The 24,220-nt window shown below is 61.1% G+C and overlaps 1 protein-coding gene and 1 long non-coding RNA gene across 6 annotated transcripts in view; one reads left to right on the top strand and one right to left on the bottom strand.

The window, feature by feature from the left end:
* Positions 1-4,544: 4,544 nt before the first annotated feature.
* Positions 4,545-7,545, bottom strand: LOC132426957 (uncharacterized). Its single transcript, XR_009519785.1, has 4 exons — positions 6,128-7,545; positions 5,860-6,020; positions 5,445-5,625; positions 4,545-5,124 (listed from the first exon to the last, which is right to left on the bottom strand). It is a non-coding gene; the product is annotated as an uncharacterized lncRNA (long non-coding RNA).
* A 127-nt stretch (positions 7,546-7,672) lies between these two features.
* The window catches only part of VAV2 (vav guanine nucleotide exchange factor 2), a 180,274-nt gene continuing 163,726 nt past the window's right edge, over positions 7,673-24,220 (top strand). For 2 of the 5 annotated variants that reach the window (XM_060013840.1, XM_060013841.1), the window contains exon 1: positions 7,675-8,413. In XM_060013840.1, coding sequence (XP_059869823.1) covers positions 8,210-8,413 — 204 coding nt within the window. In that variant the 5' untranslated portion in view covers positions 7,675-8,209. Of the gene's footprint in view, positions 8,414-24,220 lie in introns of all 5 variants that reach the window. The other 3 variants (XM_060013838.1, XM_060013839.1, XM_060013837.1) reach the window with 3 other exon arrangements.

Genomic DNA, 24,220 nt, shown 5'->3' with positions numbered 1-24,220 from the left:
TTTTTTTTTTTTTTTTTTTTTTTTGCAGTACGCGGGCCTCTCACTGTCGTGGCCTCTCCCGTTGCAGAGCACAGGCTCTGGACGCGCAGGCCCAGCGGCTGTAGCTCACGGCCCAGCCGCTCCGCGGCATGTGGGATATTCCCGGACCGGGGCACGAACCGGTGTCCCCTGCATCGGCAGGCAGACTCTCAACCACTGCGCCGCCAGGGAAGCCCTGGTTTGTTTTTTACGTTGAGACATAATTGTATAAAATCTACCCATTTAAAGCACACAATCTGATGGCTTTTAGTTTATTCACAGCTGCGCAACCATCACCAGAGTCTGTTTGAAAACATTTTCATCTGAGGAGACCCTGTCCGGGGCTTCCCTGGCGGTCCAGTGTCTAAGACTCCGTGCTTTCATTGCAGAGAGCGTGGGTTCGATCCCTGCCGGGGAACTAAGATCCCACATGCTGCGTGGCGCGGCGCGGCCCCCAAAAATAAAAATAAAGAAACCCTGTCGCCATCAGCAGTCACACCCCGTTTGCCCACGTGCCCCCAGCCCTAGGCAACCACTAATCTATTTTGAGCCTCTAGATTTGCCTATTCCAGACATTTCATACAAGTGGGTCCCATAACGTATGGCGTTTTGTGTCTGGCTCCTCGCAGTTAGCGTAACGTTCTCTAGCTGCGTCCATGTCGTGGCGCGTTCCAGTGCTCATTCCTTTCTGTGTATGTGGCAAAATACACAACGTGGACTTGGTCCTTTAAACCACGTTTAAGGGCACCGTTCAGGGGCATAAAGTACGTGCACATCGCTGTGCCGCCGTCACTACCATCATCTCCAGGACGTTTTCATCTTCCCAAACGGAAACTCTTCCCGGTAGACGGTAACGCCCCATCCCCTCCCCCAGCCCCTAGCAGCTGCTTTTCTGTTTTCTCTTACTACAGATATACTGATTCTGGACATTTCATATAAATGGAGTCATATAACTTATAACCCCTTTTTCACTCAGCATAAGGGTTTAGATAGGAGTCCATCCATGCTGTAGCAGGTGTGAGAATCTCATTCCTTTTTATGGCTGAGTAACGTTCCATTCTAGGGATGGACCACATTTGGTTTCTCCATCATCCGTGGATGGACACGGGCTGTGTCCACCTTCAGCTGTTGTGAGTATGTTGCTGTGCACATGGGTGTTTGAGTGTCCACTGTGTGGACAGGGGGTGAGCGTTGAGCAGAAGGCAGCACGACCAGCTTTGTGGGTTAGAAGGGTCGCTCCTGCAAGGGGTGGGGTGTCTGTGGGGGTCAGGTGGGGGAGAGAGACTAGAAGGACACCTCCAAGCCTTGGGGAAGTGTGATGCACAGCTGCTCTCCTCAGCTCCCAGCATGCACGCTGGGGGAGCGTGCTTTTGTTAGTTTCCTGGAATAGGCAAAACGTGCCTGATCCTGGCGTGATGGAGAAGAACCTCCATCGTAACGTCTTTGCTTTCATTGATGCAGTGAATGCCGGCCCCAGTGCTAAATCCTTTCCATCCACGATCCCAGGGAACCCCCGCCGTGGGGAGGCAGGTCTCATGAATTCACAGGTGAGAAGACAAGAGGACGTGTGCTTTCTGCAATGTCACACCTCGGGGAGCGGGGCCAGGCTTCAGACAGACCCCACGCTGCCCAGCGTGACTGCAGCCACGAGCCACGTGTGGCTTCTGAAGTCTTGAATGCGGTTCGTCTGACAGAGGAGCCAAACTTTTAATTGCATTTAATTTTAATTCACGTAAAATCGGATACCCAATTCAGTTTTTGGCAAACTTTCAAGTATATTTGAAACAACTTGGGTACATGAATGTATTTTTTCAAGGATACATTTTCTGAACTTTAAATACAGATCAAACGTTTCTGATGACAGTTTAGTGCTCCTGCTGAAATGTGCTGGGGGTGTAAAATACACACTGGATTTTGAAGACTTTAGCATGAAAAGTAAACTGCAAAATGTATCATTAATAAGTTTTCAGGTTGGTTACATGAGATATAGTGGATTCAAATAAAATGAATTATTAAAATGGATTCCACCTACAAGGAGCTATCCTTCAGCCATAAAAAGGAATATAGTACTCACTGATAGACACGAGTGAACCTTGGGATTATGCTGAGTGAAAGAAGGCCATGCATTACATGATTCCATTGATATGAAATGTCCAGGACAGGCAAAGCCATGGACACTGAAAGTAGATTAGCGGTTACCAGCTCTGGCGTGGGCAGGGTGTTGGAATGGCAGCTGTGGGGCATGGGGTGTCTTTTTGGGGTGATGGGCACATTCTAGGATTCAGAGCACTCGTGCTGGGGTGCAGAAGCAGGGTCTAGCAGGGTCACACTCCCTTGACGGTGCTGACTTACTGCCCCAGGAGGGCTCCCTCCTGCCCAGGTCAAGGGCCGTATTGAACACCAGGAAGGGCAGGGGCAGACCTGCCCTGACCAGGGCTCTCCACGGCTCTGTGTTCTGAATACCACGGTGTGCTTCCTCCTTTCAATGACAGCCCGAGCTCCTGGCAGCCAATGTCAAGGCTGAGCCGGCCCAGGACCACCTTCAACGGCAGCGGCACCCGGGCCACCCCTTGGGTCCCGTAATGTACAACCAGCCGCATGGGGCTTCCCTCGGCCAGGCTGGACGCCCCCCTCTGACCTTCGCTGAGGTGGCCTGCTGGGGTCACAGTGATGGGGCTCCTGCAGAAATCTGGGATCTGCCCCCAAATACCGGCTTCTCAGCCTCACGCCCACAAATGAATTAAGTCCTGGAGGCCCTCCCCCCTCCTTAGAGCCTTAAGTAACCCTGCACCCTGACCTCACAGGCGCCTCTCGAAGAGACCCAAGCCCCGAACAGGACTCCGGGGAAGCTGCCCGGAACCAGGGTGGGTAGGAGGTACCACGACAAGCCCCACTGGAGGTGAGAGGTCAGAGGTCACAGTCAGGGGTACCATCCATGGACCATGGCATTTGACTTAATTTTGAAAGTCGAAGCACAAGCAGTGAAAAGTCTGCATTTTGCCTTTTCAAACAAAACGTAAAAAGCCCACACCCAGCAGTTCAGTGGGGTGTAATCTGACTCCACGGCGGGCCAGAGGCCTTTTTCTACACCTATGGTTTCCCAGGAAATCGTGACAGCTGAACTGGCATGATGCAGCTACAAATGGAATTTGCAAAATGTGTGTGTTCACGCGGTTTGGACATGAGAATAAGTCCTTCACCCAGTCACGTTGGGAAGAGTCAAAACTTTCACTTCCCCTACCCCAAGAACAAGGCCTGTGCTTAGTAAATGCATTCTGGGGGGGGGGATGCAGGAGGGATGGGTGGGTTGGACGGGTGGAGGGATGGAGGGATGGGTGGAAGGATAAAGGAGGGATGGACAGAGCGATGTGGGAGGGATGGGTGGACTGCAGCTTCGGGGGAGGGCCTTTGCAGGAGAAGCTCCCAGCACGTCCCTGAGTCCCTGGCTATGGAATCAGGGCCCTGTTGCGAGGAAGCAGCGAGACCTCGCAGCAGCCCTTGGCATTCTGGGGGAAACCTGGTCATCAGAGGAGGCCTGTGAGGAAAGGACCGGTCTGGGGTGTTTGGATGGGCAGAGAAGCCTCCAGCCAGAAGCAGCAAAGTCCCCAGCAGGAGGCATCGCAGGAGACAGACTTAGGATTCAGACGAGGGCTCCAACCTTGCCTCTGCCCAACGCCTAACGTGGGGCCGGTCCTCAAGCTCCGTGACCATCTCCTAACAACAGAACAGCAACGCGCATGGCCTGGAGCTGGACGGTCATTCCCTGCGAGGCAGAAGTGGGGCGGCTCCCACGAAGCGGCCGCAGCCTGTCGGCCGACCTCCCTCCAAAGGCCTCCTTTGGGGCCCGCCGGGACCCTGCAGCCACCAGGCTTCCAGGAGCTCGAGGCCGGTGGCGGCACTTCCACACCCTGTCCTCCTTCAGCTCAGACGCAGACAGGCTGCGTCCCCATCAGCCCCTTCCCAGCCAGCTCTGCTGCTGCTGGCCGTGCTCGCAGCCACTTCTGCAGTGGGTGTGTGCGTGCTGGCCTTTGAAGGCTGTTGAATTCAGGATCTACGTGCTGAGTCAGGATCTCCGTGTTCTAGACACCACAGCATTTTCCCGTCTCCTTGGTCTCCTGTCCACCCAAACCAGCATGTCGACCGACAGCTCTCGGTTCCAGGCATGGAAACCCTTTGCAACAGCGAGATTTGGGTGCGTGAGCAGGTGCCGGGGAGGCTCCTTTGCACCTCGCTGGGTGATGCTGGGCAGTTCCCAGCCTGCTCGGCTTCTGTGTTTAACCGCCCAGGGCAATGACTCTTACTCTCACCGTGAGGCTTAACGGAGGCCAGGCGACACATACAAAGCCCTGAGGCGAGCCACGCAGCACTTAAGAAATGGGAGTGGCTATTAGTCGTGAATAGTTAGAATAATATGCTAAGTCAGTGCAAATCTCACAGGGTGTAACGTTATAGATTCATATAACAATGGTGAGATATGCTACAAATCAACAGATGGCACAGCCTAGTTTTTAAACCTTTGTATCAGTTTTACCCATTTCTGTGACTTCTACGAACACAGAGAACTGGATTTTCAAGTCGTAGCTGCAGTGCTTTGCTGACCTGTTGGTTTATTTATTTCGCATTTGAATTTTTGTTTCTTTCGGCGGCGCCACGCGGCTCGCGGGATCTTAGTTCCTGGACCAGGGATTGAACCCGTGTCCCCCACAGTGAGAGCTCGGAGTCCTAACCACTGGCCTGCCAGGGAGGCCCTTATTTGGTGTTTCATTTAACGACTCTTTTTCGACTACCTACCAGGGGCTGAGCCCAGTTTGCAGTGCTGGGAGTGAACTGGGGACAGGACAGAGATGGCCCCTGCTGCCACAGAGCTGACAATCTAGAGGGATGCGACCGAGCAACAGACACCGTGGCGGAAACTGCAGAGAAGGAGTCTCATAGCGGGAGAGGGTCAGCAGAGGAAGTGAGGGTGTGAGCCATGTGGCCATCTGGGCAAGAATCCCAGGCAGAGGGGTGGCAGGTGCAAAAGGCCCTGAGGTGGGGGCGCCGCTGGGCGTGGCCGGAGGGCTGTGGGAATGACGTCATCCGGGGAGGGGACGCACCACATGGGACCTGCAAGCGATGAGATTTGATTTTATCTCTGGTGAGGGGGAAGCCACGAAGGGCCCCCCGTCTGGGCAGGAGGGTGACAGGGCCTCACCAAGGTTTCACTGGGGCCTTGCTGGCTGCAGAGGACAGACTGAAGGGGGCAAGGGTGGCGCAGGGGGAGGCTGAGGGGCCCAGTAAGCGGGGGCCCGTGACCCTCCTCCCTTACTTTGGGGTAGGTGACTTCCTGCCCCAAGGGTTTCATCCACGCCACTGAACTGGGACGCCCAGCTTCCCGCCTCTCCTGCGGGCTGTCCCAGTGCTTCGTGTGGGCCTTTCTCACTCACGGCGCTAAAGGTGGGCCACGCTGAGAGGCAACCCCCAGAGGGTACCGTTCACTTGTGGCCTGCGGGCTCCTCTCCAGGGTGCCACCTCTATAGAATGTGATGGGAATTGCGTCCCCCTGGAGGTGTGCCGTGGGCGGTCCCGGCAAACGGCTCTGAGTCTGAGAAGACGTGGACTCCGCACCTGCTCACGACACCCACGCCAAGTGTTTGGAGGAGGGTTCCTATCAGGTTGCATTCATGCAGTCATTCATTCACTCACACCCAGCCACCCTGCGGAGCCTCCCCCAACCCTGTGAGGTACACAGGTGGGCCAGTGTCCCCAGTAGGACACTGGGGGGTCAGGAAGGTGTTGCGATTGGCTAACACACAGCAGTGAGGCCTGCGTCTCCTGACTTGGCTATTCTCCAGGCCAAACCTGATCTTCCTGCCGCTGGGCAGCGTCCCGCCAAGGGGCAGCCAGGTGGTGACAGTGCCCTCTGCACCCACCAGGGGGCAGCAGACGATCATCGGTGCTGATGGCTGGAGGGTGGCTGGCTGCCTGCGTCCCAGCCCGGGCTCATCCTCTAGGTTGGTTCCCTGTCCAGGCAAAAAGGCCAAGAACAGTGAGGACACGAATAGTGTGCCCCATTCTGCCCCAAGCACTGTGCAAAGCACCTGGATGATTACTTCTGTTCAGTCCTCACCAGCGATTCTGACGGGATGGGGCACTCCCCATTCTACAGAGAGGGTGGGGGGGGTCCTGTGCAGGTTCTGGGGCCGGGGGCGGCTGGAGGCGCCGGGAGTCAGGCTCTGTCCCCCGCTTTGTGATTTCTTGGGGTGATGCTAGAAGAAGCCGCCTGCTGCCGCGGGGTCATCTCCACAAAGTCTCGGGCAAGGCAGGCTCGATCTCACCCGTCTGAGGCAGGCTCCTTCCTGTCCGTGTTTAAGAAGGTGCCGCACCCGTTTCCTCGGAGGAAGGATGCCTGGACAGGAACTTGGAGCTCACCAGTCACTTGGCCTGATTTTACTCCTGCCAGAGTCTGGGGTGTGCCCTGGGAGCCCAGCCCCTCCTCCGCTCCTCTCTGTGGGCCAGAACCTTGCCTGGGTCCCCATGCTTCCTCTTCAGTTTGGGAAGGGGCCAGCCTGACTCTCTGCAGAGGCCACTGCCCAGAACAGAGGGCTCAGGGGACCCTCACTGGGCTCGCAATGAGGTAGGGGTGTCACCCTGCTCTGGCTCCTGCCCCAGGAATGCCAAAGGAAGGGGGGAACTGGGCCATAGGGGCGGCTGCCGGGTGCTGCCCCAGGGTTCAACCCAAGTGTGTGGGGCTGCTCAGAGACTGGTCACCCCCAGGCTCACCCCATGACTGAGCCAGTCTTAGAGGGGGGATCAGACTTGCCTAGGGTCACCCGGCTGAGAGCCCAGGGCTCCTAACAGCTGAGCCAGGACCCGTATCATTTCGTCGCCAGATGGGCTCTTTATGTTCTAGAAGCCCTCCCACTGTCACAGGCCAGAGAACACTGCCCACCCCCTCCCGGAGGGCGTGGCCCAGGAAGGAGTTCAAGGCTCGGTCAGTAGACCCCGCAGCCAGCATGGCGGCGGGCGCTACCCAGGGCCGGGTCTGGCCGCATCTCTTTCCCTCTCTCCCACTTAACTTGTGTCACATCTTCCATCTCGGACGCCAGGATTTGCCCTCTGGGCAGCTGCGAGTGGCAGGCCTCTGGGTTTCAAAACAGGCGAATCCCGGCCTTTGTGCGAGGTCGGGGGGCTTCCTGCGGGTCCCTAGCCAGCGCACAGGATAGGCAGGGGATCTGGGCGAGTCCCCGGCCCGGGTGCCTCCCGCCTCGAGTTCTCCCGTGGGGACCAATTGGTGGACCGAGAGGGCGCGGGACGACTCCGCGCAGTCGGTGCCCCCTCCAGGGTCTGTCCTTCCCGAAGGACCGTGCGGAGGCCCCCCAGAGCGACAGGGGCCACCTCCTGAGCTCCTCCTGAGACGCAGAAACAACGACCGACCATCACTCCACAGGCGAGGTCGCGCGCCCCGGGCGCAGAGCTTCCTCAAAATCTTGGTGCCCCTCGCAAAAGTCGGCGGACCCCGGGCTCCGGCCGCGCCGCAACCCCCGCCCTCTGCAACTTTTGTGAGCGGCAGCCGGGCAGGAAGTGGGGGGGGTCGGGCGGGGGCGGTGCCAGGCGAGCGCGCCGGCCCCGCCCCCACCCCGCCAGTGGCCGCGCCTCCGCGCCCCCCGCGCCCTGGAGCTGCGGAGCCGCGGAGTCGGAGCCCCGGGCGTGGAGCGCTGAGCGCGAAGGCGGGGCGAACAAAGCGGCGGCGGCGGCGAGGGCGGCCCAGGCCCCGGACGCGCGGAGCAGGCGACCCGCCGGGCCTTTGTCTCGGGCGGGGCAGAAGCTTCGGCGGCCGCGGAGCGCCCCGAGCGCAGAATGCGGCGCCCGGCGGGGCGGATCGCGGGGCGCTGCGGTGGCGGGCTGCGCGGAGGCCGGCCCGGGGCCCGGGGGGACTTGTGTGTGTGAAGCGGGGGTCCGACGCGCTGCCCGGCGGCTGCCCCACGGCCGCACGTGGGCGGGAGCTGCGGCGCGCTAGGAGCCGGAGGAGGAAGAGGAGGGACGCGCGGCGGCGCAGCGGAGACCCGGGGCCGCCCGCGCGAAGCCCCGCCCCGGCCGCCGAGCCCCGCGCGGGCGGGCGGGATGCCCCGCGGCCGCTGCACTTCGGCCGGAGCGCTGCCCTGAGCCGGCCGGCCCAGCGAGCGGCGGGCGGGTGGGCGCCGCGGGCGCCATGGAGCAGTGGCGGCAGTGCGGCCGCTGGCTCATCGACTGCAAGGTCCTGCCGCCCAACCACCGGGTCGTGTGGCCCTCGGCCGTGGTCTTCGACCTGGCCCAGGCGCTGCGCGACGGCGTCCTCCTGTGCCAGCTGCTGCACAACCTCTCCCCCGGCTCCATCGACCTCAAGGACGTCAACTTCCGGCCGCAGATGTCCCAGGTGAGGGTCCGGGCGCGCCGGGAGGGGCCCTGGTTTGCGGTCCCGGGACCCCGGTCAGAGCGGCGGGCTCGGGGACGTCGGCAGGCGGCGGGACGGTGAGCGGAGCGGCGGCGCGCCCCGGGCCTCGGAACCGGCTCCTCCGAGGGGCGACCCCGGGAGGCACGAAGTTGGCAAAGTGCCCCAAGCCTGGGCTGCGCCTCCGCCGCCTCCGGGCCCTGCCTGGGAGCACCCGCTGCTGGGCCTGCGCCTCCCGGGGTGAGGGGCGCTCGAACCCCGGCGGGGCGCTCACCACTGCCGCCCCCTCTCCCGGGCCTGGGCCCCGGGAAGCAGCGAGTGCCCCCCCCCGCCCCGCCGCCGACCCCAGGATCCCGCCGAGCCGGTGGCCTCGTCAGGTGTAAGGTCCCTGGCTTCGCGCCTGGTGGCTGGACGCCCTGGAAGACAGGGGCTCGGGGCGCGGCGGGAGGGGCCCGGCGGGGCGGGGAGCCGGGAGCCCTGGGCTGGGGGCACCGCCCCCTCGCCGGCCTCAGCCTCCTCCCGAACCCTTTGGGGGGGTGGCAAGCAGCGCCAGTCCCCCAGGGTCGCGCGACTTGGTGGGAACAGGAGCCCCTCATGCTTCCCGGTACCCTCCAGTGTGGCCTTTGTCGCGGCCGACGCGCATGTGGCTGCCGGGCGGGCAGGAAAATGTCTGCTTGGCCGGCGGGCGCTGCCTTTCGTGGCCCCTTAGAGGGAACTTGGCGAAGACTTAAGCAGAGTGGAGGCTGCTGTCCTGCCCCCACCCCGGGTTCCGCGACCCCCACCCCAGCACCTCTGAAGGGGCCCCGGGTGCCCAGCGGGGCCAGGGGCCACCCCAGGTCTGGCCAGCACTGCCCAGGAGCAACCTTCCTGCTCACCCCACAGCCCCTTCTTCTGTGACCCTCTGGCCTTCACAAGCCAGTGACAGCTGAAACGGGCTGGGGGGAGGAGGATGGAGTGAGTCACTGCTTTTCCAGGCTGGACTGCGTGGCCTCTGCCCTTTGGCTGTGACCGCATGTCCAAGGAGATGGGGGCATTCCCCCCCTTCAGGGAGGATGGGGGTGGCCGCTGACCAAGAAGAGTCTTGAGGGGACGGGGGCAGGGGGCCACCCTCCCACTCCACGGGGAGGGAGCCCTGGCCTGCCGTCTGGTCCCCAGGTCCCACTGAAGCCAGAACTATTCTGGGCCCTCTCAGTGCTAAGTAGCCCGAGTTCCCGGGGCCGGGTGCCCTCAGATCCAGTCCTCTCCTCTGCCCTCACCCCCCGGGGGCTGGGACATACTTACCCCATTTTGCAGCTGGGGGAACTGAGGGTGTTGGAGCCGCTGAGGGCAGAGCTGGGGCTTGAGCGGGAGTGTCTGCCTCTGGCTGTGAACTGCAGGGGCTGCCCAGGCTTGCTGGCTCCTGGCTGACTGGTAGAGAGCCTGGGGCCCAGGGCACGGCCGGGAGTGGCTGGGGGCGTTGGCTGGGTCCCGGAGCTGCCCCTCCCAGCTGTGTTTGGCCAGGAAGGGGGAGAGGGCGCGCTGGCTGTGGTAGGTGTCCTGGCTCAGCCCCTGCGCTTCCTGGGGTCCCTGGAGCCATCCTTGGGCCAGCAACGCTGACCCGGCACAGCCTCCTTGAGCCCCCCTGCTCCAGCCCCGATGAAGGAGTGTCGGGGGGCTGGGCAGTAGGGAGACCCGGATGGGCGAGTGTCTGTGTCTTCATGGCCATGTGCTCTTATTGAAACCTGGCACTGTCACCTCCCTGGAGTGACCGCTTTGGGGGCCTCAGTTTCCCAATCTATGTAATGAGGACAGTACTAGTGGCTGCCTCATAGCCAGGTTGTGAGGACTCGGTGAGGGGAGGGTAGAGAACATCCTTAGTGCTGCCCTGGATGAACCTTAGAGATCTTATCTGGGCAGGTGTGGCCCCTGGTGTCTGAGGGCTGGTCTCCCCTGCCTGTCCTCTTACGGAGGGTGGGGCTGGTCACACCCATCTTTGTGTGTCTCTTGCTGGTACAGGGATGGCTGGGTTAAGGCGCATGGCCCCATCTGTGTATTCACGATTAAAGAAACAATTCTCTTGACCATGTATGGCCGTGCAGGGCTGGGGAGAGGAACATGGCGGTCTGTCTGTGTGGCTTTCTTTGCTGTCTGGGGAGCTTCCCTCCAAGGAGGAGGGGAGACGACGTGGTCCTCCTGGTCCGTGGTGGTGGCATCACGAGAAGAATCACGGCTGCCTTTTCTTACCCACCTGCCCTGAGCGAGTCATGATTCTGGGAGGCGTATGTCCCCCCTGTTCCATGAATGAGACAGCTACAGCTCAGAGAGGTGAAGCGACTCACCCCACATCACACAGGTAGTAAGTGGTAAAACTAACCCCTGGACTGAGGGCTCCCTTCCAGGACCGTGTATTTCAGAAGCCTTCCCTCTGCCGTCCCGCTGAGTTTCTGAGGGATGCTCCTGGCCCGCTCCTCAGGGTGTTCACGGTGTGTGTCTGTTTCCATGGGATGGATGGGGTGGGGAGTGCGTGCCTGTTTCCTGGGGGATCTGGACACTTTGCTGGCGAGTGGGCAGGGCCCTCCCATCTTCCTGCTGTCACTCTGTGCCCTCACGTGGACCCGTCCAGCTCAGAGGCCTTGCCTGACGTCCCCTCGTTCCAGAATGCCGCCCTGGCTTCTCCTGTGACCGGTGACATCCTGTTTTCCAAGGATCGCGCGTCGAGTGCCCCTCCCGTTTGCTGCGTGGATCTCAGCTGGGTTATTGGCCCCAAGGGCGCATAACAGGCACACACATTTACCGAGCATCTGCTGTGTACAGAGCCAGGTGCTAGGAAGGGTTCACAGGCAGATCCAAGTTGCCCCTTGTCCTGCCCTTCTGGATCTGGTCGGGTGTGCTTTATTTTTTTTTATCCAAAATGCCTGGCAGCCACGTTGGGTTTAATTAAAGTAATTCGGTGCGGCCAGATCTGCTGATCCTAATAGGAGACCGCGTGCGTCTGGGACAGCTTCAGTTACGAGGTCCCGAGGTTGCTGATGCCGGCAGACGGCCCTTGCGTTTGGTCTGCAGTCTGAATCTTTAGGGCACCACCCGCCCGGCCTCCTGCCCCCCCACCCCGGCAGGCCTCCTCTCCGTAGAACAAGGCTGGGAAGCTCGTCTGCAGGGACACGGCAGAGGGAGCTCCCCCATGCCCACACCTCCAGCTTCAAGTCCTTCCCGTCCCTGCCTTGTGCCGACGTTCCAGCCTGCGCCCCCCTCCCCTAAGCCTTTTCCATCAGGGTCCATCGTGTGCTGGGCCCATGCTGGAAGACTACCCCTCCTTTTGTCCTGGTTCTTCCTGTAGGAGCTAGTCTAGTGGCTGCCTCCTCTAGGAAGCCTCCTCTGATTTCACTCTTCTCCCATCCTGAAGCGTTGCGAGCCTGGCCCTTGACCTGCCCCCCACCCGTGAACCGGGTATGTACTTCTCACCCTGCGTTTTGCACACTTTGCTTTAGTAAACAAGCGTCCCTCGGAGCCACGCTCGTAGCTCACTGTCCTGAACCCAGGACGGTGAATCCCTCCCCCTCCGGACTGGTGTGAGCCCTCCCGAGGGGTCTCCGGGTCCCGCCGAGCCGGGCCTCCCTTTGCTGCCGTGTCATTCCGGTCCTTCCTTCGAGGAATAATTGCGAGCCCCTGCGCTGCCAGGCAAGGGCCCAGTCCCTGCTCTGAGATGCTTTCAGGTGAGCAGGACACACAACAGGTTGTTGAGGTGCCTGCGGATGAGGAAGTGGCCTTTAAGTGTCCTGAGAGCTCCCAAGTGCAGGCAGGGGGACGCGGTTCCCGAGGCCAAGGGGTGTGATGCCTGGGCTGCCGGGGAGCAGGGACATGGAGGCCGATTCCAGCGGAAACTAGGACGCCTTTTCTTTTCAAGTCAGGTTTTGTTTTTGGTTTTTTTTTAGATTTTATTTATTTATTTATTTATCGGCTGCTCTGAGTCTTCCGTGGCTGTGCGCGGGCTTTCTCTAGTTGTCGAGGGCTGCTCATCGTGGTGGCTTCTCTCGTTACGGAGCACAGGCTCCAGGCACGCGGGCTTCAGTAGTTGTGGCACACGGACTCTAGAGCGCAGGCTCAGTAGTTGCGGCGCACGGGCTTAGTTGCTCCGCAGCATGTGGGATCTTCCCGGACCAGGGATGGAACCCGTGCCCCCTGCACTGGCAGGTGGATTCTTAACCACCGCGCCACCAGGGAAGCCCCAGGTTTCGTTTTAAGTGTGAACTCGAGAGTAAGTTGGTGCCCTGCACCCTCACATGTTTCCTACAGAAGAAGGTCCCCTCTGCAGCCACCTGAACCCGGAAAACAGTGGGGATGGTGCCGCCTTGGAATGCCCTCGAGCTTCAGCGCGCGTCTCCACAAATGCCCATTTCAGCAAATGGTCCACCTGGGGGCTGGGGCGGCCCCTCCGCCTCACCTTGATTTTCCCGACCTGGATGCCTTTGAAGGCGACAGGCCCCTTTTGTTGCAGAATGTCCCTCCCTTTGGGTTCATCTGCCGTTTCCTCGCGTTGGATTCGGGCTTTGCACCCGGAGAGGGTGGAGTGAGCACACCGTTGCCTTCTCCTGGCATCCTGTCTAGCAGGTGGCACGTGGTTTCCAAGCGTCCCCTTGCTGGGGGTGTTGGCTGTAATCGCTTGACGCCGGCGCTGTTTGCCGGACGGCTGCGCCACGAAGGCCCTCCAATCCCCCTTGTAGGTCACGAATATTCTTGAGAAGGTGCTTTGAGACAGTGACAGGATCAGTCCTCCCTCCCTCCCTCCCTCCCTCCCTCTTCTCTTCCTCTTTTCGTCTACCACTGTGGATTGTGGCTTCCTATCCTATTCCACAGATTCTCATCTGTTACCGTCACTCTCTTTTGACGCTCAGATGGTCTCAGGTCTGACCAGTGGCAACTGCTTCAGGCTGCTTCCGTGTGTCTTTTTGACACGTTCCCATCATTTTGTGAGCTCTGTCTCCTTCCTGGCACAAGATATCTGAGCTCATCTTGTATTTTATTTTGTCCAGCTCCGGAATCAGCCGTTTGTGGAAGGAGCTCCGGGTCCGCAGTGCAGAGGCACATGTAGAAACCAGGATCTGGGTGTAGGTGCACCTGTGCTGGGGTGTCTCAGCCCTGAGACCTGGGCAGTGTGCACCTCTGAGTTAACCCAGGCGTGTGTGTGTGTGTGTGTGTGTGTGTGTGTCCCCGTCTGTGTGCTGCATGTGTCCACACTTGTACTTCTGTCTGTATCGGTGCTGTCAAGTAGAAAATGTGTGGGTTGCATCTGTCTCTTAAGATTCCTGGTGGTCATATTGAAGAAGTGAAAAGAACTGTGTAATGTTAATTCTAATAATACATTTTATGTAATCCATGACCAAGGGGGCAGAAATCAGATCTGCGGGGGTGAAGAAATCATATTCTTTTTATGCATCAAGCACAGATGTACCCAGAGAAAAGAACAGTACAGGACAGATATACAGGACATCTGTGGTATTAAAATTTCATGCGGGGAGGGCGATTAAGACAATGCCTGGAAAGGCTCCTTAGGGGGGGTGATACTGACAAGAAGGTTGAGAGACGCTGATTTCCCGAATATTAGCATTTCCCGGCGGCAGGGTTTGTGGCACCCAGTTTGTGCAGCAGGGGGTGGGGTTGGGGGAGGGGAGAGCAGAAGCCGGTGGACTGGGGTCTCGTCTTTAGCGCTGACCTGCTGGCTGGAGGGTCACTGGCAGGGCTGGGTGGGGCAGGGTCCGAGGTTGGGTCTGGAGCTGGCAGGGACGGCCGTCGGGCATCGCCTGCCCAGGTCATGGGTGGGCGCAAGCTGGCGTTGGTGGAATGTGGTTTCTTTGTGCCACGTGTGCTGATGACAGAAACCTGGCTTTGGCGTGGGCTGCCGGGGTGGAACGGCGAAGAATGCTGTGTTGGGTGGGGAGTCCGTCGTGAGGGGCAGCCCTCATCTGTCTGTGGTCTGGGCCCTGGAAATGGGGCGTCTCCGTGCCGGGAATGGGGGCCCTGCTGCGCGTGGGCCCAGGGCCTGACAAGGTGAGGAGGCACAAGGTGACCCCCGCCCGCCCCGGTGCCTCATCTCAGCCCGTTGCTGCCATGAGGTCCACGTGACCGAGGATGTCGCCTCCCCGGCAGGGCGGTGCCCTCCAGCCCCTGCCTCCTGTCCCCGTGTCCGGGCCACGTCTGTGGCTGCATCTTCCCAGGACAGGGCAGACGCCCTGCAGCCCTACCACTGAGACCCTGCCAGGTGGACCTCCCTCCCGACTGCCCCTTGAATCCAACTGCTTCTCCCCTGGCGCCCAGCCGGCAGCCACCACCCACTCCCAGAGCAGGGGTGGGCAGACGTTATCTGTCGAGGGCCAGGCAGTAGATGTTTCAGGCCCCGTGGGCCAGACGGTCCTGTCGCGGGTAAGCATCTCGGCCCTCATTGTGCCGCGCTGATGATCTGTGAACGAGCGAGGGGCTGTGCACCAACATGTATTCGTGAAGAATGACACGTGAATTGCATATATTTTCCACATGTCACGAAATACTGTTCTCTTTCTCCCCAGCCATTTGAAAATGTAAACACCTTTCTTAGCCCGTAGGCTGGGTGGAACCAGGCAGTGGGCCGGTTCGCTGCCGCTTGTCTGCTCAGAGCCCTTCCCGGGGCCTGCGAAGGTGTCCTGGTCCCCGGGGCTCCCCCCTCCCTGTTCCCATCGCGCTTGGCAATCGCGTCTCCGTTTGTATCCAGAGCCCTTGGCATGGGCTCCTGAGACAGGAAGTGGTCCACGGAACAAAGCGTCCTCACCACTTCCCTGGTGCCAGAAAGCGTGCTGAGCCCCGTGGGGTGACCTCCTCTCGGCCCCGGAGCGCGCGAGGCTGAGGCCGTGCTCTCAGCCCGACGAGCTGCCTGAGATGGCAGTGGAGGGGGCCACGCTCGGCCACTCGGCTGCCGTGAGGATCCTGGTGCTGACGTGTCACCGGCCTGGCTGAGCCTCGCTCTCCCTGCCTGGAAAGGGGGTGACGGTGGCCACCTGCGTGGGCCTCCCACCAGGCCCGCGAAGTCTCAGAACACTGCGCCCCCACCCCACGCCCGGCTGGCCGGCTTGCTCCTGCTGGCCGGACCCTGGCCCCGGCTCGCTGCCTGCCTCTTGGGCCAGCTGCCTTCCCCGTCCACCTGGCCTCACCTTGCCTCTGGCGGCCCAGCTGCTGCAGAGCCTCGTAGGATGCCAGGGGGCCCAGGGCTTGCCTCTCCCTCCTTCCCTAGCCCCTAAGCCCCTCCCACTCGGCCCTAGGTAGGGGGAGTGGGGAGGGGAAGGACGGAGGATCCTTGGCCCAGGAGTGGAGGGGCCCAGGGTTGATGGACCGCAGCGCTGCCCCTTCCTCTGGGGGTGACTGGGGACTCCTGCCGGAAGGGGTCTCACACGCTCTCTCTGCCGCTTCCTTCCGAGGAGCTCCTGGGCTGGATGGGATGGGACTTGCTGTCCCGTGCGGGGCTGTGCTGGTCCTCAGCAGGTGCGGATGTTTGGATCCCTGGGGGCAGAGACCTCGGAGGGCTTCCTGGAGGAGGTGGCACTTGAGCTGCTGGTGAAAACTGGACGCCTTTAGGTAACTAAAGGTTGGAGATGGGTGGTTGCTGCAGGGATGGGGCTCTGTGGGGGCAGAAGCTGGGGTGGGGGGGGTTCCCACTCTGCCCCCCAGGCAGATCGCTGCTGCCTGGCCATGCCCTGTCCTGACAAACTTTGTTCCCTGGCAGCCCAGCCAGGGCGCCTCCCCTGGGCCTGGGGAGACCCTGTGAGGCACTGGGTTGGGCGGCCGTGCCCCCCGTCAATGGAGAGGTGACAGGCTGGCCTGGGGGCGCACAGCTGCGGGGGCCGAGGCCTCTCGCCAATCCGCCCGGGTCTCTTGGAGCCTGGCGTGCCCTTCGCTTCACTCCTCCCTTCGCCCACAAAGCAGCCTTGGCACGGTCCTCCGTGGGTGAGCAGGCTGGGGGCCACGCAGTGCCTGAGTCCAGACATGGCTGGGCTGGCTGGCTCGGCTTCCCCTCACCTGCTCCCAGGCGGCTGGGGGAGGGTCGCTCCATGATTTACTCAAAGTCCCATCTGCCTACGGGCCTTGGGCAGAAGAGGCAGAGACCCCTGACATGTGTCTGACCTTCTGGAGGGGAGACAGAATGAGGGATTCGTGAAGCATTAAGATGGAGAGAAAGATGCAGAGAAAGACCACGGGCAGAAGGCTGGTGGCTGGGCTCAGGAAGCCCAGGCAGGCTCCCGAGGAGGGGCCGGAGGGGCCCCTCTGCAGCCTGCTGCCTGCACCCGCTCCCCTCGGGTGCTGTCTCAGCTCTGAGCTGGAATGGGGCGCGTGGCCTGTAAGTGAAGTTCAGCCCCGCGGTGGGGGGCGGGTGCCCGAGGCCGCGGTCTCTGGGGGTTCCTTGTGTGCCCGAGGCCCAGCCACGGGGCCAGGCCAGCTCCGCACCGTCCGGTTGTGAGCAGCTGTGGCTCCCGCTTCAAGTCTGGGCCGCAGAGCGTGGCATCCTTGTCTCCTCCCGCCCCATCCACACACATCCTCCGTCCCATTCCCGATAGCTGTGTGGCGTCCACTCCTCCACCACCGGGGGGTCCTGGGCCACTCATTCTGGCCAAGCCGTCTGGGGGCAGCACCGCCCCGCCCTGGACCCACTTCCCACCTTGCGCCTGGCCTCGTGTGCTGCTGGGCAGTGGGGCGGCCGCCGACGCGTCCCTGGGGTGGAGACGGGTGCAGCGCTGTACCCTCTCAGACCCGGGTTCAAATCCTGGTCGCCACTTCTGGGCTGTGTGCTGTGCCCCGCCCGTGCCCCGGCCCCTGTTTCCTCTGCTGTGAAAGGGGGTTTCTGACAGCCACCTCCTGGGGGTTGGCTGAAGACAGAGCAGCCAGAGGGGACCCAAAGCTCTCGGCCCAGCATCTGGAGGTGATGTGTGCTCAGAGGGTGTTGCCCGCCCCTCCACACCCTCACCCTGGGCGGCCCGGCCCTTTGAAGCCTGGGGCTCTGCTTCTCCCTGTAGATGCCCCTCCCCTAGCACCTGCCCCTGAGCTTGACCCGGGAGAGAGGTCAGGGCAGGGGCCCTGCAGACCTGCTTCAGTGCCGGATCAGGCGCCAGCACCGCGCGTGTGGGATGAACCGCGTGCCCTGCTCAGCCGGGAAGCTTCGGGCTCGGCCGGGAGGGGCCCCCGGCCCTCTGCTCGCGCCGCGTCCTTGGTCCTCGGAGGCTCCACGCTCTCCGGGGCGCTCCGGTCAGCATCTTGGGGCTGCTGTGACTGTTTTGGTTTCTGAACCCAAATGGTAAACAGCAATAACAATGGACGGCTGCAGAGGGGGCAGGGCCGTGCCGTGGGCGCCGGCGGCCGGGATGGGGGAACGGGGGTGGCCCCCAAGCGAGGCTCCCTGCCTTTGGAAGCTTCAGTGTTGCTAGAAACGCACGACATTTCAGTCTTGTGGGGATTGTTTGTCATCTCTGCAGAGTTTATATAAGGATTAAAACACTTATTTTTATTTATTTATTTATTTTGCGGTACGCGGGCCTCTCACTGCTGTGGCCTCTCCCATTGCGGAGCACAGGCTCCGGACGCGCAGGCTCAGCGGCCATGGCTCACGGGCCCAGCCGCTCCGCGGCATGTGGGATCTTCCCGGACCGGGGCACGAACCCGCGTCCCCTGCATCGGCAGGCGGACTCTCACCCACTGCGCCACCAGGGAAGCCCTAAAACACTTCTTTTTAACACACCTACTCCTCATTCCCCTGAGCCAACTTAAACTCCAGGCCGTAAATGCTGCTGTCGGTTTGTTCTGTTTTGTGCTTTTGGTTTCAGAGGCAGCGTGCGCACATGGTGTCCGGTGAGAGCTGGTCCAGGCAGGCAGGGGGCCCCGGCTGCCGGCCGCCTGGCCTCGCATCCCTCCGTGGGCTTGGTAGCCTCTGGGCCTTTCCAGGGATGGGCCCCGCTCCCAAGTCCCCCCCGAGGCACCCCCCCCCCCCCGAGGTTGTCGTCTGTGTGGAGTGTGGGGCACTTTTGTGTCTTGTGCTGTCAGAGGACTTTCTGAGATGCTGCCCCACTGCCGCCTGCCAAGTTCATCCTCTCTGCTGGGGGCTTCATGGCTGCGGCAGGAGAGGTGTCTCCCGGGATGTGGAGGGCGGCAGGGTGGGGTGCTGGGGGGCCGTCGCCAGGACCGGAGTCACCTGGCAGGTGGGCGGCTTCGGGTTCCGGATGTTCCTCTGCTCCACGTGCCTCACCCCCCCACCCCAGCCCTGCCTCTGCCCGGCCTCTCTCCTAAATGTGCCGTCCACACATTTCCAGCTTTCATCCACACTCGCTTGATGGTCGTATTTGTCTCACAAACGTAGGATGCCGTCAGGGGAGGGGGTGCAGGCACCGTGCTGAGTGCGTGGACGACCCCCAGCCCCGCGGTGAGGGCCCAGCGCGGCCCTGTTGGCGGCTGAGGCCCGGAGTCGCTAAGCCACCTGCCGGGGCCACGCAGCTGCGAGAGGCTGGGCCTGGGCTCGCCCCGGCCTTCCTGACCCCAGAGTCCAAGGCCCACGTTTTGCTTTCCTCCCCTCGGGGTTGGCTCTGGTTGGCGGCAGTGTTTCTGCCAGGTTTGGCCTGGTAGGGGAGGCGGGGCTCCGCACCTGGCCTCCGTGCCCCTCCAGGAATGGGGAGGTGCCCACTGGGACAGTGGTCGTGGGTGCAGCGTGGACTGTCCCACCTTTCAGCTGCATGAGGGGTGTCTGGTCCCGGTCCCTGGTGCACGGGGCAGCTGGAGAGGTTTCGTCTGTTCACGCCCTGCCTCCAGGTACCCCTGGGATGGTGGAAGGTTCTGGTCCCTTAAGCTCATGACAGTCACATCCTGAGACCCTCCCTCCCTTGCCCTTAAGCTCCTCTCATCCTTAATCTACCCTCCACCGCAGAGACTGGGCATCTGTGTTTTCCTCCCCGCCTCGCCCAGCTTATCTGGCTCCCGGGACAGGAGAGAGAAACACCCAATAGTCATTTTGGGAGAGACAAGGAACCTTTCAGATCCAAGCTGTTTTCCTCTATACACGACGGGTTACTCACACATACGGATTCTGAGCACCTGAGCACCCATCTGGATGCCAGAGGTCTCTCTCCGCCTGAAGCGGTTTTGTTTTTTTTTCACCCTAGGGCTCAAAGGAAGTAGGCGGGAGGCAAGGCGGCGGGGTGTGACCCGGGCCTGCAGATGGACGGGTTCTCTGGCTTCCCCGGGCCTCCTCCCACCTGCCACATTCCCCCTCCCCTCTGGGCCTCTGTGTTCCTAGCTTAGAGGGACCGGACGCCCCCATCTCTTGTGATGTCTGGGCACAGTCTGTGTGGTTAGGGCCAAGGGCTGGAGCCCTGGCTGTGCCACTGACCACTGTGGGCCCTGGAGCTTGACCTTCACGGAGCCTCAGTTTCCTCCTCTGTAGGACTGGGATAAAAATAGTATCTTCCAAAAAAAAAAAAAAAGTGTCTTCCTCAGCGGGTGATGGACAAACAACATGTGGTCTGTCCAGACAATGGGATGTTATCAGCCATAAAACGGAGCGCAGCACTGACATCCTGCAACGTGGATGAACCTTGAAAACGTTACGCTGAGTGAAATAAGGCGGACCCAAAGGGAACAAGCGTTACGCGATTCCATTTCTATGAAATGACCAGGACAGGCAAATCCACGGAGGCAGAAAGCAGGTCGGTGGCTGTCGGGGGGGTGGAGGGAAAAGGGAGGAGCAACTGCTGACGCGTACGGGGTCTGTTAGGGGTGATGGAAAGTTCTGGAACTAGATAGTGGAGGTGGTTGCACAACATGGGGAATGCTAAATTTCATGTTATGTGTACTTTTTTTTTTTTTTTTTCTCTTATGGTCTGCACCACGCAGCTCATGGGATTTTTAGTTCCCCGACCGGGGATTGAACCCGGGCCGTGGCAGTGAAAGCACTGAGTCCTAACCACTGGACCGCCAGGGAATTCCCTACGTTATGTGCACTTTACCGGAATAAAAAAGTAGTACCGCCCTTGTGAGACTGGGAGAACTGCATGAGGAATTCGAGCAGCTCTGTGGCCTGGGACTGCAGTGGCCCGGACACCTGCCCCTGTGTTCTTCCTCCATAAGGAATGTCAAGTCACATTTGATGCCTGCATTGGTGTAAAGGCAAATATACGAATAGTGTATTTAAATATCTAAATATTTCAATATTGTCTTCGATCCAAGACACTTCCACGGGCTCTTAGAAGTGCTGGCCCGCAGCGCCCGGCAGGTGAGTCAGGCCCGCGTGGTCTTCTCTGGCCACTCCAGGCAGGACAGGGAAGTGAGAGCCTGGACTTCGGTGTTTGTCATTGATGTGTTGGGTGACGCTGGGGAACTTGCTTTCCTTCCTCTGTAAACTGGAGGTGCTGATGTTGACAGTTAAGGGTCCTCACCACACTGTTCTGAAAGTTGAACAAGCTCGTGTGAGTGGCAGGCTCTGCCCGATGTCCGGCCCATTTTACGCCCCCCTCCCCTGCCACCCCCCAGTGTAAGGGTCTCAGGCTGGGCCCTGGGGAGCAGACCCCGAGACGGGAGGTGAGCCAGTGAGGCCAGGGAGGGAGGGATGGAGGCCGAGGCCCTCCTCCTCCAGCAGCTTCTTGCCGTGGGCGCTGAGCGCTGGGGGCAAGATGGTCCTCGAGGGGCACGGCCCGAGGGAGGGGAACCCGGGGTTTCTGTCACCGCTCCTGGGTCCCCGGCCGGGCAGCAGCCTCGGGCACAGAGGGCAGTGCTGGGGCAGGCCCTGGAGTGGTGAGCCCTGGGGGACGTTGGCGGGGTGCCTGCAGCTGCTGAAGGAAGGTGGCTCTTCATCCTGGGTGGGAGATGATGACTCCCGTCATCCGGCTCTAGGAAACAGCCCAGGGAGCTTTCATCTGAGTCGCTGTTGGCGGAGGGCCTGGAGATGGACCGGGCCCCCTGTGTGTATGGGCAGTAGCAAGGGCTGGTTTCTTTCTTCTTTTTTTTTTAAATAGATTTATGTATTTATTTATTTTTGGCTGCGTTGGGTCTTCGTCGCTGCGTGCGGACTTTCTCTAGTTGCGGCGAGCGGGGGCTACTCTTGGTTGCGCGACGCGGGCTTCTCGTTGTGGTGGCTTCTCCTGCTGCGGAGCACGGGCTCTAGGCGCGCGGGCTTCAGTAGTTGTGGCACACGGGCTCAGCAGCTGTGGCTTGCGGGCTCTAGAGTGCAGGCTCGGTAGTTCTGGCGCACGGGCTTAGTTGCTTCACGGCATGTGGGATCTTCCCGGACCAGGCCTCGAACCCGTGTCCCCTGCATTGGCAGGCGGATTCTTAACCACTGCGAAGGGCTGGTTCCTGATAACAGTTATGAATGACCTAACAGGCTTTGGAGGAGGAGGCGCTCCATCACTGCTCGGGGCTTCACGTCAGGTGAGTTGGAGAGCCAGCGCTATGGTGGTGTGGGGCGCTCCCCAGACTAGGCGGAGTCAGGGAACTTTTCTGCAGGAAGTAACCTTTTAGCTGAGCCTTGAACAAGGAGTAGGAGTCAGCCAGGTGGGGGAGGGGAGGGGAGCCGTTCTAGAACAGGTCGACAACTTCCCAGCCCCCGTTCCTGGCTTGCCAATCTCAGGCCGGGCCAGGCCTGGGTCGGCCTCTGGCTCTGAGCCCGTTTCCTCCCTTCTTATTTTCCTCCTGGGTCGCCTGTCCTCTCGTCCTGGCTGCCGTTCCTCTGCAGAAGCCAAGTGGGAACTTGACGCTCACCCCAATGACTGGGGACGTCCTGCGTCGGCCTTGCTCTGCAGGGGGCTCACTGATGTGGGCGCCTTGCTCCGCAGGGGGCTCACTGATGTGGGCGCCGATGGGTTGGGTGAGTCTCACCAGCCATGGGCTGGGACCGTCCCTGGGGCCCCAGGGGATGAGGGGCCGCTCCTGACGGGACGCCTGGGGCCCTTAACCGATGGCTGGATTGCGTTTCTCTGGGCACATCTTCCTGCTCTGGTGAGCCGAGCCCAGTCAGCTTCTCTGTCTGTAAAATGGAACTGGGGTATTTTCTGCACCGCTGCCCGCTGCTGATGGCCTCGGGGGCTGGTGCACCTGGAGAGTTGGGTCGTAGGCAGGGATGCTCCAGTGACAGTCCCCAGCCGGGGGCGTGGGAGGGAGCCAGGTGCTCGCAGGCACCTGAGGGCCGTTGTTACCTGGTGTATGACTTTGGCAAGTCTCTTGCTGTCTCGGGGTTTCTTGGGGTGACACCGCTTCCTCCTCCACAGGTGGGTTGTGAGGCTGGAGGGAGATGATGCCCGGGGCCTGCCAGCTCCGGACCAGGCGGGGCCCGACCCCCGACAGGTGGTGGCCTCTGTAGCTCTGTTTGCAGAAGGAACTTGTCCTAACCTCCTGTGACCCACGTGCCTTCCACGTGCCTTCCTGGAGGTGATGAGGGAAGACGGGCCCAGGGAACACGGGAGATCTTGGGCCACTGGCTTTGTGCCTGGGTCTCAGTTGGCTCACCTGTAAAATGGGGCCATCATTTCTGCCCCAGGTGCCTCCAAGGGTGGAAGGGAGGAGGGCTCTAGGGCGTCTGGAGGGGAAGCGCAGGATCTGTGCGTGTGGAATCCTCTTGGCGGGAGCCACTGAGCCGGCTGCGTGAGCCTCTGTGTTCTGGTTGACAAGCTCCCTCTTCCAACACTTCTTAAGGAGGGGCGTCCCGGGAGCTGCGACCATCTCCAGGAACCAGCATGTGGACGCAGCGTCTGCTTCCTGGAGCGACGTGGGTTTTCTGTGGTGTCTGGGAGCAGCTCGGTTTCCCCGAGTTGGCTGATGACGCAGGGTTCCTGGAGCATCCCCGCCCGCCGCCCCCAGCACTGCAGGGACGCTGGAGCACTTGGGGACGACCCGTTCAAGGGTCACGTGGGGGCAGTGCGCTTCCTGGTTGTTCCCATGGCCGGAGCTGAGGGGTGGACCGTGGAGGACGCATGCCTTGTCTGGAGTGAATAACCGAGTCAGTAAATCCAGGCTGTAAACCTCACCTCCGCGGCCCGTGTGTGTATGTTTACCGTCTGGCTTATCTCTGCAGTGGACTGTACAGCTGTGCTTCCCGGGAGCACGCGGGCTCATTTCTGGGACCAGGTGCGGGTGTGAACAAAGTCGAGCTGATTCTGTAGTCGGGAGGCCAGGCTTGGTCTGCCGTCGGTGCTGTGCCCTGTCTCCGCCCGTCTGCATCCCTGATACGTCTGGGTGATGCCATCCACCTCCTCTGGGTAGTTTTGGGGCCCGAATCCACTCTCCTTGAAGCGGCTGAGGGCTCTGGGGTTTGGCCCACAGAGCTCTGTCCACCCTGGCTGCCTGGGGGGAGCCCTGGCCACCTCCCGGCCATGGGGCAGGAAACAGGTGGTGCAGGTGGCCGCTGAACAGTGGGTTCTGTTGATGCTGGAGACCTGTGGCTGTGGCTTGGCCACACCCTGGGCCAGCTCTGGGGCCCCCATCCTGCCCCCTCCCTCCTGTCTGGGCCTCCTGCTGGTGGTGGGAAATGGTCAGCCCAGGCAGGAGACCAGAGTGTCATGGACATGTCTCACCCTGCCCAGTGGAGCGGCTCTGGCCCTCAGCCTTTCTCCCGCGTTGCCATCTGGTGACTTGGGGAGGAGCAGGCCAGCACCTGGGCTGCCTCTTGGTGGCGGTGGACCCGGCCGGGACAGTGCCCAGCCCACTCTGATATTCCTCGGGTGTGATGGAGTCACCTGTCCTGCTGCGCCTGCTCCGGGCTGCTCCCAGGGCCACCTGGCGACGCTGAGATGGTCATAATTAGTCACAAGACTGGAGGCAGAG

The sequence above is a fragment of the Delphinus delphis genome, chromosome 6 (genome assembly GCF_949987515.2).
Source record: "Delphinus delphis chromosome 6, mDelDel1.2, whole genome shotgun sequence".
Lineage (NCBI taxonomy): Eukaryota > Metazoa > Chordata > Mammalia > Artiodactyla > Delphinidae > Delphinus > Delphinus delphis.
This window is presented reverse-complemented; position numbering and strand designations above follow the sequence as displayed.